This window comes from Rattus norvegicus, chromosome 18 (assembly GCF_021556685.1).
Source record: "Rattus norvegicus strain SHRSP/BbbUtx chromosome 18, alternate assembly SHRSP_T2T, whole genome shotgun sequence".
Taxonomy (NCBI): Eukaryota; Metazoa; Chordata; class Mammalia; order Rodentia; family Muridae; genus Rattus; species Rattus norvegicus.
Genome location: NC_141551.1, coordinates 11,713,362 through 11,726,525, shown reverse-complemented (window position 1 = coordinate 11,726,525; position 13,164 = coordinate 11,713,362). Strand labels below are relative to the sequence as shown.

Sequence of the window (13,164 nt, the reverse complement as noted above, 5' to 3'; positions counted from 1 at the left end):
CAAGCTCTGCCCTCTGATTTGCCAATGTGCCTGACCAGGAATTCCTTTTCTTTACTTTTTTTTTTTTTTTGCATAGGCTTTATGCACAATTCCTGTTTGCACCCAGGGGGCAAGGCAGGTTATTAAGGCCAAGAAGGAGGGAAGGCTGTGGGAGGACATAATAACTGGGAGGACTTCACAGCCTCTACCTGGGGGTAAAGGGAGGAGGGCTGAGCATGGAGGGTGTTGTCTTTTAATTCTGACTATGTGTTGAGTGGCAGGAGAAATTTTGAAAGCTGCTTTGAGGAGGAGCCAGTGCCTGGGCATGGAGTGTTCTGTGCCCCGCTCTCCCCACTTGTAGGAAACCTTCTCTCCATGCACAAGTAATTGGACTGGAAGGAGTACGACTGGCAAAGGAAAAGAGCCATTCTGTCTCCTCCTCCTGTTCCTTATCTCTCACATCCTGACTTTCTTCCAAAGCCGCCTCAGCTGTGCCAAGCTGGCTGCAGAGCGTCTTGACAGGTGCCAGCATCTGCTTAGCCTCCCTGTGCACTCCAGGCCTCTCTATTAGCTGCTCACCGTCCCTGGCCATTGGGACCGCTTCAGATGGCTGCGGCCTGTGCTGCCCCAGGGAGCACCTTCTCTAAGCAGCTCCTTTTCCTTCTCCTGGTGAGTAACATCGGAAGAACGAGGCAGGCTCTTACCTGCTTCATCTGTCCTGCCAGCCTTAAAGGAGAGTCTTGGTAGGAATGGAGGACCGCACGGGAGGGGCGATAGTTAGAGGAAAACAAAACCTGATTTGAGAACAATTTATAGCTGAGGGGCTTGTGATCCAGGTTGGGAAGGGATTCGCTTGTTCTCCAAGCTCCCATGCACGCGTGGTGATGTCTTTCAAGGGAATCCCTCGTTCTGTTTGGCTGTGATTTTTTTTTTTTTTAATTTCCTGAGGAGTAGTGAAATAATGTTTTGGCATTCCTCCCAGAAGTTTCTAAGATTTGCTTGAGCTAGTAGGCACTCATGTATTTAGCATGTGATTCCACTGAGCCGCCGAAGGAGAAAAGGATTCTGGGTGAAGATATGAGTTACTCAAGATGCTCTTGGTTCTCTCAGGACTTTCAATGTGAGGATGTGGTTCAACTCCATAAAAGGAGAATGACAGCCAACAGAATTGGCATGAAGCTGCCTTCTGCCTGGGTTGGAACTGTTTACAGGATGCCATTTTTGCCTTGGGGAGTGGTAGAGTTTCTTAAATCTCAATTCCGAAATTCTGCCTTGTGACTTTCCTGGGTATCAAAAATACTTTGGTTATAAATTATATTTTCAGAATCCAGGGATTTTCATGAATGGACATAAACATTTTCTCCATATAAATAATTCATAGTGCAGGGTTGATGGCCACCTCCTCATCCTACCACTACCAGAGACTAGAGCACGTAGAGGCCACCTGGAGTTAGTGTTACTTAAGTGAAATGTAGTGAAACCCAGATTTTTCTTGCCTTTGGTCCTGATCCCTGTCCAGCCCATTATCCCTTGATTCATCCTGTTCCCTTTCATCCTAGAATCTCACACGAACTGGAAAGGTAACAAATCCTTCAGAGTCAATTTTAGACCCCAATTTAACTTGGAGGCAGAGGGACTACTGATGCTCTGTAAACTTCCATTGATTCTATTTACAGAATGTGCTTTCCTGCAGTGGGGTCCTAAGACAGGGAGGAGCTAAAATGACGACAGGCTTGGAGATGCAGATATACCCTATAAAACATATGTAGACCTATTATACACATGTATAATGAACATGCATGAATATATGCAGTTACGCGTCTGTTTCTAACTATGATGAACTTTTCCCACACTATGCGTGTAGAAAATTACTAACCCACACTTTATCCTCAGCAAGACCTGAGGCATAGTTTACTGCAATTATTGGCCTTATGATGATGGTATTTCTAAAAAGCCAAATGAATAGAATGTCTGTTGTTTTCATAAGTAGTTATTTAAATTACAGCTGTATGCAAATGTGACCTATAAAATGGCAGATGGCCACATTATAGGCCTAGCAGATTTGTAAAACAAATGGACAACCCAATTTAAGCTGGTATGATGCATCTAGTAGTCTTGAGTTGAGTTAGAAGGATGTAGCATCTTTAATACGGCCATTAACCATTTGGTTTATCCCTACACAAATAGATGTGTAGACTTTTAGAGTGCAGTCTTCGAGAAAAAGTGATCACAAATTGATCTGTATGATTCTGCAAAATCTAGCTGTGCTCTCTTTTTTTTAATTGACATGGACTTATTTTAATAAAAAGAAAAGTATAAAGTGCTACAAAAAGAAATAAAATTGTTTTGAATTTATAAAATTCTCTGAGATTACAACTCACTTAAGAAAAAAAAAAGATACTTTGCCTGCTTTGGAGTTCTTAGGTAAGTTTTAAACCAGCAGCTGTGCCTTAAATATAATAAAACTTCAGAGAGTTCTGTGATCTCATATCACTTAGTGCGGTGTTTGAGGACACTTAGATCTTGAAGGGTTTTTTTCCCCTTTTCTAAGACAAATGATTTGATGACAGTGGAATGGTTCTAAGTGACATTTTTATGAGCTTAAAATTGCTTTTAATATTTCTCACTTCAACAGTAACCTCAAATAGCAATAATAATAAAAAAGATTGGAGAGTTGGTTTATCAGTGCTTATAGAATTCTATAATCCAGTACTTTTTCAGGCTAATGATCTGTGAGGTGTGTGAAGTCTTAGAGGCAATACTCTGTAAACTCAATGGATCATAATACATTCTGTTGCAATCATGTAATAGTGATGTAATCCTAAGGACTGTCCACCTAATTATTTCATTGATACTAAATGGCTTCCCAAAGCCCGTTTCCCTATACATATCACTTTCTACATGAATAAAAAGATGTAGATGATTTAAAAGTTAATTCTAAGACTGATAGTAATTTTATTAACCAGACAAAAATTGTAATGTGAAAAAATGTGATCAAATGTGATGTCTGTTCTTTTTTTCTTTTTCGAGGTTCTGGTATTACTTTGCAATGCATGTCAGAAAGTTTCCCTTCAAGTTCCCTCTCATCTTAAGGCCGAAAAACCTATAGGCAAAGGTGAGACTCTGTTGAGAAAAGATGTAACTTGCTGCACTTGACTTCTGGCTGTTCTTGCAAACTTTGGGATGAAAGCTGTATGATTGCTGCTCTACATTAAAGCCAGCTATAGTTTCCATTTACACATGATGGCTGAAAGTAGTCAAACTATCACCTTTTCTTGTGTATCTGTATTGCTAGAAAAATTAGCAAACATCAGAGAATTTAAAAAAATTATCTTAGCTTGACAAAGCCAAGGCATCAAAACCAGAAGCATATTTTAAGTTATGTCATTTCTTCTGCTGTCAGATTCCCAATGTCAGGTTCTTTGCTGATGAAACATTAAAGAAACCTCAAAGTTGAAATACTCCATATAAAAGTGTATTCATTGTACCTGTGCTTGGTAGCAATGAATAGATATTTACTGAAAATGTATACGGCGTATTTCACAGAATAGCTTGTGAGAGTCAAATGCAATTCCAGTAAAATTTACAACTAGAGCCTTCAAGGTACATTAAGCACTGAGTTTATCAAATCTCAAAAAGATCTTATGTGAATATTATTTGCATTATTAATAAGAAATATTGCATAAGAATAAACTAGGTTTCTCATCTGTTGCAACATAACTTTCATCTTATTGCCAAATAAAATTTAACTTAATCTCAAAATCTACTGGCAACATCTTATGATAAATGTACTATAAAACTATGTAAGTCAACAATATATTATGACACACACACACACACACACACACACACACACACACACACACCCCTATCTTCCTTCAGATAGCTCTCAATTTCGAAGTCACCATATCCTCTTAAACCCATTATACGTTAAAAATGTAAGGGGAAATGCATTCAGTATACCTGATTTACTAATCATTATCTTAGCAACAGGGTCTACTGTATAGTTTTGAACATGGTCCCATTCTCTGTTCTAATCTTAGCATCACTAGGACTGGCCTATAACTCTGGCCAGCATCAGGAAGGAGGGTCTTACCACATGTCCTTAGTTTGAAAAAGTATCAGTATTAAAGCCTCAGGCTCCAAGTCAGTTCCTACCACGTGCATGTTACTGTCACACTGTCTTGAAGTTGAACCATTCTAAGGTAAGGACCTGTGAACACAAACCTCTGGATGCTAGGGAAAGTGGAAGTAATCCAAACCCAATGAGATTCAGAATTGTTTATTTCTTAGACCAACTCATGATAAACGTTATGGGAGCGATGTAGTTGAGGCTTGTCCTTCCTGGATGAGGTACTTGGTTCTCGCTTCAGCACTACTAAAGGAAGGAAGGAAGGAAGGAAGGAAGGGAGGGAGGGAGGGAGGGAGGGAGAGGGAAGGAGGGAGAGAGAGAAAGGAAGGGATGAAAGAAAAGAAAGGGAAGCCATAAGTTCATTAGTTTAATTTTCACAATCCCTACGTTTAGAATAGAAGGTATTTGGTGTCCTGCCCTCTTTCTGCTCCTCCTATGCATGTAGCTGTCATTCCTGTAAGACTCGTTTCCTTCCCATCTAACCTGACAATTGCTGTGAAATGTCCTCACTGTAGTGAATCTGGAGGAGTGTCTCAAATCACCCAGCCTGATCCTGTCCAGTGACCCAGCCTTCAGAATTCTAGAAGACGGCACAATTTATGCAACACACGACCTGCTTTTGTCTTCTGAAAAGAGGGGTTTCTCCATCTTGCTCTCAGACAGTCAAGGGCAGGAACAAAAGAAGCTAGAAATTGTACTGTCAGCAAGAGAAAAAAAGGTAAAGCATGGTAGGGTAGGATGTGCTTTCAAGGCCCTTGGTGCACCTGCAAGGCTCATGTCATCCTTCAATGATTCTTTTGTCTTTTACTCAACGTTCTCCTAAGAGAAGAGTGGTATTTACACTATTTATATAGTTATTATTGAGGATGACTAAGGCCAGGGATCAAAGTAGGAATATCAAAAGTTTCAGATCAAATTTAAGGTTTGGCAGGAAGAAGAGCCAACCTGAAGAAGGAGAACAAGGCAGGGGTGACTCTCAGAGACCAGTGAAGGATTCCAGGCAGTGCCGCTGCACCCTGGGCTTCCTTCCAACTGACAGCTGGTGACACTCATCAAAGAGACCTGATCTCCTACTTAAAAACTCTGTAGGACTTTAGAGTGGATGTGTGGTCTGGCAATGGTGTTCTGTAGAGGTGTTTTGATCATAGGTTCACTTTCATGTGTTTAAGGGTGATGAATCTTGGGAATAAAAAGTTTGCTAAACTTCATATCTCACTTTAAGTAAACTCAGCATAAGGATATAGTCATCTAAAACTATAGATTACATTTATAAATAGATCCCCCAAATACACTTCTTTTGATCGAAAGACCACTCTTCCTTGAGTTTAAAATGCGTTCTGTGATTATAAAAAGAATTCTTTTTATCCAAATTGCATGAAATCTGTTTTAATAAAAGATATTCATATTTTTGTAGAGGTAAGGATTTTACCTGTACCATTCTATACAAAATGAAGCCAATTCTTAAATATTTGCTAATTGATCATCTACTGGGGAGGCAGGGAGACTCTACAGTTTCTCAAAGATATTTATATCAATGACTAACCAAATTCTGACTGCTAACTGGTTATATTAGAAAACAAGTAGAACTTGGGAATATAATATAATATGAGGTCAGTGTGTGCATGCGTGCATGCATGCATATGTCTGTGTGTGTGTGTGTGTGTGTGTGTGTGTTATTTACTGAAGAGTATAATACAAATATAGTACAAATGTTTTGGAGATTATGATATTGTCATGTATTACTCTTACGTATTTTTCCTATTTTATGTTGAATGGGGAAAACCCACAGTTTTAGTAATACTCAGTGATGCTGTATTTCTTCATTTCTCATCAAATGTAGGCTTTTAGGAAGAGGCATACCAAGGAACCAGTGCACAAGCGCAGTAAGAGAAGATGGGCTCCCATTCCGTGTTCACTGATGGAGAACTCACTGGGTCCATTTCCACAGCACGTTCAGAGGGTCTGTTCTATGTTCTTTTACTTCATATGTGTTAAATGTTTCCACCATTAAACTTTCCTTTTTAAAAGGCAAAGTTTTAATGGAGTGGGGTTGTAGCTTAGTGGTAGTATGTGTGTCCAGTATGCACAAAGCCCCAAACTCTATCCCCAACATCCAATAAAATACATAAATAAGTAGTGTGCAATCCACTGAATGAGAAGTATAAATTATCAATTATGTTGACATCATCTATCCATCACAATGTAACAATCCCACAGAGTTTTTCATCCAAATACTAACTGTTCAAAGATTTTATTTATTTATTTATTTATTTATTTATTTATTTATTTATTTATTTATTTATTTGGGGTATGAGCACACAAGTACCATACAAACACATGTGAGTCAGCAGGCTGCTAGAAGCAGTTGTTTCTCTACTTTTACCATATGGATTCCAGGGTTCAAACTTAAGTAGTCAGGTCTAGAGGCAAGCACTTGTATACTTGAGCCATTCGACCCTGTGCTGGATTTCTAAGCATTAATCTGTAGAGCTTCTGTCTACTAATTCTGCATAACTCAACTCTGGCTTAAATAAACAACTATCCCCCAAACTACCCATTTGGTGGTGGTGGTGTTGTTGTTTAGTAAGTGAGATGTCTCACTGCTACACAGCTAAAATGCAAACACAGGGAAGCTTTGGAACAGTCTAAGATCTGTAAAATTAATCGTGCAAGAAGTTGTACTACCTCAGTAGTAATCATACAGTTTTCAACCCCCCAAAACCTGAAATCACAGAAAGGTTTCCTGTACCATGTACACAGAAACATAATATGGTAAGATGCACTGCTCCACAGGCTTCAGAACCACATGGATGTGTTCTGAACATTAGGGATCAAACAAGGGACAAGAGCCTTGATTTCACATGTGGAAGAATGAAGATAAGATTTCTAATAAAATGGGCAAAGGAACAGAGGAAAGAGAAAGTGATTTAAAATAACCTCTCAGAGACTAGATTAAGATATTGATCATGATGTATTTGTTCTCTCTCCAAATTGTTTCTTCTTGTTACAGATCCAATCTGATTTTAGCCAGAATTATTCCATCTTTTACTCTATCAGCGGACCAGGTGTGGACAAAGAGCCTTTCAATTTGTTCTACATCGAGAAAGACACTGGGGACATCTATTGTACCCGAAGCATTGACCGTGAAGAGTATGACCAATTTATGGTACGATTACTGAAATATTTATTTAACATTATGTCTTTATTACTCATGTTTTAATATTTAAACATCGATTTTTTTAAAAACAAATACTGTGTCAAATAATTTATATATATAAATATATATAAAACATTACTAATATTCACTATAAACTGGGGCTAGGCTGAAAAAAGAGACAGTAGGTTTAACAAGGGAAGCAAATGGGTAGAGGATATATAGAAAATATGACAAATTTTCAAGCACGGATGCTTATCTACAAAACTCTGGAGAAGTAACTGAGATTGTCACTGGGTTTTAAGGTCTTTACAATAAAATACTTCCATTACTGTTAGCCAAGCTTTTCTGTTGTAAAACACATGAAATTTAAAAAACAAGATAAGCAAAATTGGCACTTGAGCACATGCCCAGAAAATCCGACCTACTTGTCCTGAGCTGGACTGTATCACCCATGGCGCTCTGAACGCTCTGAACTTGCGTGTAGGTTGGTTGGAACTATCATTTCGGGCCTTGCTTAGTGTTGTGCAATGACCCAACTCCAACACCCACCCACACCCCTTTCTTAAGAAACTTAACCCTTGAATTGTACTTTTTCTAGGCTTCTAGAACTTATTTACCAATCCATCTTATTCTTCTTCCTAAAGACAAGTCCACATATCTGTTTAGCATTCTAATCTTTAACTGGTATATAAGAGACAGCCCCATGCCTTAGGAGGATGATATTGAAAGACACTACTTAAGGCCTTAAATTTACCAACTCTCAATGAGGGTAATAGATTTTCTTGCTGTTGGAGTTTAACCATGAGAAATGTCTGTGAGGGAAGTCCAGAGGGGAAACTTAGCAGCGTTTCTTCAGAGTTTTAGCTTCAGAAAGCCACCTGTGAAAGAAAGTAACTTATGTGAGGAGTGGAGAGCTCCCAAGAAGATGATGCATTTACAGTAGAAAAACTGGTTTAGAGCTAGGCATTCTGGACAGGCCTGTCACCATACCAATGCAGAGGGGAGGCCAAGACAGGAGGACTGTGAATCCAAGGCCAGCCTGGGCTATTGGGTGAGAGCCTATCATAATAGCAGAAAGAACAGAAAGAAAAAAGGGGGAGGAAGGAAAAAAGGGAGAGGAGAGAGGAGGGTAAGAGAAGAAAGATGGGAAGATAAAATGTTATTCAACACTTAGAATGTGAAATACAAGGGAAGGAGGGCAAGGAAAGAGCAGAGGGTCCTTGGTAAAGAATTAATAAAGAGGAGACTAGAATACTGTAAAACAACTCATTAAAGTAGCATGAGTTTGAAAACAATATGCAATATTTCTGTTGTAGATATTTCATGACTGAGGACAAAGGTGGGTCTGTTGTAACACTTTCTGTACTCTATGCTTTCACCAATATAAAAAAACATTTTAAGAATATTTATTGAAGAGAGAGAAGCCAAGCTTCATTGTAACCATTTCAGTTTTAGTGTTTGAAGTGCTGGGAGTAGATCTCAGTGGGCGCTGGCCATAGCTTGCGAGCAAGTACTGCATTGCAGAATTACCCTAACCCAGCATGGCTGTCACTTTCATCTCTGCTGTATTTGAGCCTGGTGATTAAACACAGAGTCTTACCTACATGAGTTAAATGTGTAGCTTATGTCCAGTCCTATTGCAATCACGTTTACCTTTATCTACATACAAGCGAAAGTTCTGTAAGAGACACACTGGATGCTTGCTGCTTAGACAACGCCTTCCCCGTAAGTAGGGCAGTTACCAAGGATGTTCTCTACCCAGACCTAAGAAGCCATCTGCTTGGTGCAGGATCTACTTCATTCACTATCACAGTTCTGATAGGATCTGATTTTCAACCTCTTGTTTTTTCTTTGCTTCTTAATACTGTCAGAGGGAGGGGACAGAATCATTAAAACAAACCTCTTTGACATTAAGTTTTGTTACCGTTTGACACTTTCATATATTCACACAGTGAATTTTCATCATTCTCTCTCTTTCATCCCAAGCTCTTTTCCTCCTGCAGCTGTCTTCTCAGCCACACCCGTCTTTCCTCGGAGTTGTCTTTCTGTGTGTGGCCACAGCATTACTTTCTTGCTGTATGCTTTGCTAGTTTTATGCTTTCGATGATTATGCTCTTGGGCATGGGGTCTTCTCTGGAGTTTGGTTTATACGCCCAGCCATGCCCCATTGGAATAAGGCCTATTGCCCCTTTTCTTGCTGGTATCAATCGCAGATAGCTTCTCTATTAGAGATAGTGTTTTATGTCCATTTCCCCTTCTGATTTGAACCTGCGTAGATCCCTGTGCTTGCTGTCAGAGTCTCTTTGAGTTCACATGAACATTAGTCCTGTTGTGTCTGGAAGACACCATTTCCTTGGAGTCATCCAGCACCTCTGGTTCCTGTGATCTTTTCAAACAATTCATTTTTTCAAGATATATTCTGTGGCCTGTTCTTCCAGTGCCTCTTAAGTATCTGTCACTGTTCCTTGTAACTTGGTGAATCACAACCTCTAGGAATCTGTTTTCTTAGTTTATAGGCTGCTGATATCTATCCTACCTACCACAGATGTTGACAATGTGACAATATCACATGCAAGCAGGAAAACTCCTTAGAGACATGCAATATACATACTCCGGAATTTTATGGCCGAGGTTTGGATGCAATTGCTTGACCGTTTACTTCTATTTAATTTATATAAAATGTGATTTTAATAATGAATTGCTGTATTTAAAATAATTTCACTTAACTTATATGTTTCTCCAGGACCTGTGTTCGGTGTGTTAGGTGTTGCAGGATGACAGTTGTAATCTATTAAACATTTTCCTGCTTTCATCTAGTCTTAAATTTCAAAACTGGCATTTTGAGAAAAACACACACAGTCTAGGGGGAGATGAGAGGAACTGATGGAAGACTGAATAGTATAATATTCGAATATTCTAAATATGGTGGTGAAGCTGTAGTGTGATGATAGGGGTGGTGATGATGGTGGTGATGGTGGTTATGGTGATGATGTTGATGGTGACAGTGGTGGTAGTGATTGTGATATTTCTGAGAGTTATGGTGGTGAAGATGGTAGTCTTAAGGTTATTACTGATATGAAGCATATCAAAGAAGCATTTAACTGGGGGCTTACTGACAGTTCCAGAGGATTAGTCCGTAATCATCATGGTGGAGGGTATGCTCAGAGTCAGGTAAGCAAGGCACTGAAGCAACAGCTGAGAGCTCACATCTAATCTGAAGGTTGCAGGCAGAGTAAGAGGGAGCCTGGGCTTGGAACAGACTTTTGTAATCTCAAAGCCCACAGCCAGAAACACATTTTCTTAATGAGATCACAATACTAATCTTTTCTTACCGTCCACAGACTGGGACCAAACATTTCTATGTATGAGTCTATTCAAACTACTGTAATGGTGGGGATGGGGGTGTTAGGATGGTGGGATTAGGTGAGGGGGCTCATTTGGGAGGTAAGTCAACAGCCACTTACTGAATGCCCATTTTGCACCAATACATCGACACAAAAATACAAAAGTAACTGTGTAGAATTTATATGAAAAAAAACCCAAACAAATCTTAAATCCTGGTGCCTAGGATCAAGAGGCAGCCCGCTATCGTGTAGTTAAGGATACAAATATGGTTTTATTACCGTTTTATTAAAAACGTATGTTTGTAATATAAAAATAAGAAAATGCAGGCAGAGCCGTCACCCAGAATTATGACATAATATATGCATATTAAAATTGAGACATGTTTATAAGCTTTGCTAGTCATTGTTACAAGCATATCTACCGGTGGTTCTACCTGTGTTCTAACAAGTTAAAAACCACAGTTAGTTCTGAGAGCACTTATAGCTCATGGAACTGAGAGCACATGGAACTCTGTAGAAGAATAATGGGTTGGGGATTTAGCTCAGTGGTAGAGCGCTTGCCTAGGAAGCGCAAGGCCCTGGGTTCGGTCCCCAGCTCCGAAAAAAAAAAAAAAGAAAAAAGAAAAAAAGAATAATGAGAAATAACTTTTCAAGGCGGCAGAAGGTACAGGGTGCACAGAGAATGACTGTGCATTGTATGCACGACATCATTTCTTAGCTGCTCATACCTGTGTGTGTCTTTAAACAATGCCTCTGCCCTACCCCTGCCTTTTTTGTGCACGGTTTGTCACGTAAGAAGCAACTGACGATGTTTCCGCCCTTCAGGTGTATGGATATGCAACCACTGCTGATGGCTATGCCCCAGAGTACCCTCTGCCTCTGCTCTTCAAGGTAGAAGATGACAATGACAATGCCCCATATTTTGAAACCAAACTGACAGTTTTTAGTGTGCCTGAAAATTGTCGATACGGTGAGTTCACATTAAAAATCCACATTTCATTAACGTGTGTGTGTGCAAATGTACAGGTGTGTGTGTGTGAGAGAGAGAGAGAGAGAGAGAGAGAGAGAGAGAGAGAGAGAGAGAGGGAGAGAGACAGAAAGAGAGAGAGAGAGAGAGAGAGAGAGAGAGAGAAAGAGAGCGAGAGAGAGAGCCTGCCTGTCTACTGTCTAGGTTCTCTCCTTGGACTATGGAATTGGGGTCTTGAGCTCAAATCATCCAGTTCAACAACAAGCTGTTTAGCCAGTTTCATCTAGCTGGCCCGACATTTTACAAGATCATCGACACTTCAAAAGTACTGTATGGTAAAATGATTGCCAGGCATGGTGGCACAAACCTTAAATCTCAGCACTCAGAAAGTAGGGATCAGCGATGTCTGGATATTCAAAGCCAATCAGGACATCGTAAGGGCAGCTCTGGCTACATAGAGAGACACCTTCTCAGTAAAAGTTGAATTTTATAATTTTGCTTTATGTACTTTTTAGCATTTATCTTTGATTACATATATATTTGAGTTATTCTTGCTAAAGGTTTTAATTCCTTGTATGAAAAATATAAGACATGTTTTTCATAGTATATACCTAGCTGAAGTTCCAAGGAAGAGAGGCTTGGGAGAAATTTGCAAGAGCAATTATACAATGCTCAGATTATCTGTAAACAACTCTGGTGTGTGTGTGTGTGTGTGTGTGTGTGTGTGTGTGTGTGTGTGGCTTATATGTGTGTCTGTGTCTTTGTGTGCATGTGTGTTTTGACAATCTTCTGCAATGATACCTGTATTTTTCGTTTATAACTCAATTATATTATGATTTAAAATTTGACAACATTGGCTTTATCTAAACAGGAACTTCAGTGGGACAAGTGACTGCCATAGACAAGGATGAGCCTGGAACCCTACACACTCGTCTGAAGTACAAAATCTTGCAACAAATCCCAGATCACCCCAAGCACTTCACCGTCCACCCAGACACGGGTGTGATCACTACCACCACACCTTTACTGGACAGGGAGGTAATGGTTCAGTGCACGAATTCATCAGCAGTCACTGTTTAAGCTGGTAATTACTACCAGGATGATTACAGTACAGCCCATGTGCTTCCTCCCTGAGCTTTCTTCCCAAGCTATGCCCAGGGAGGGACTCTCTGGAGACATCTTTGCATCTGCAGAGATGCTGAGATTGTACAAGGATAAGACAGGTCTGACTTGCTCTCATTGTGCTGATGCGAGGTCCTGATAACACTTACTTTACTTCAGTTTTGCTTTTGAAAAAGTAATTTCATTACGACGTATGGCATTTGGTAAATTGATCAGAAAGCCAGAAGATTCCCAATTGTTTTCTTCCCTAGGCCTATACAGGTCCATTGTCTATTCCCAGTTCCTTCTCCTTATCTCAGGGAAACACACACACACACACACACACACACACACACACACACACACACACACGCAGAGACAGAGGCAGATGGAGACAGAGAGAGAGAGAGAGAGAGAGAGAGAGAGAGACAGATGGAGACAGAGAGAGAGAGAGAGAGGCAAATGGAGACAGAGAGAGAGACAG

General features: G+C 39.9%; 1 protein-coding gene across 2 annotated transcripts in view; it reads left to right on the top strand.

The window, feature by feature from the left end:
* The first annotated feature begins 332 nt into the window (after positions 1 to 332).
* The window catches only part of Dsc1 (desmocollin 1), a 28,708-nt gene continuing 15,876 nt past the window's right edge, over positions 333 to 13,164 (top strand). For both annotated transcript variants that reach the window (NM_001106161.3, XM_087592582.1), the window contains 7 exon segments: positions 333 to 648; positions 3,010 to 3,094; positions 4,627 to 4,829; positions 5,952 to 6,071; positions 7,122 to 7,277; positions 11,438 to 11,582; positions 12,451 to 12,617. In NM_001106161.3, coding sequence (NP_001099631.2) covers positions 586 to 648; positions 3,010 to 3,094; positions 4,627 to 4,829; positions 5,952 to 6,071; positions 7,122 to 7,277; positions 11,438 to 11,582; positions 12,451 to 12,617 — 939 coding nt within the window. In that variant the 5' untranslated portion in view covers positions 333 to 585.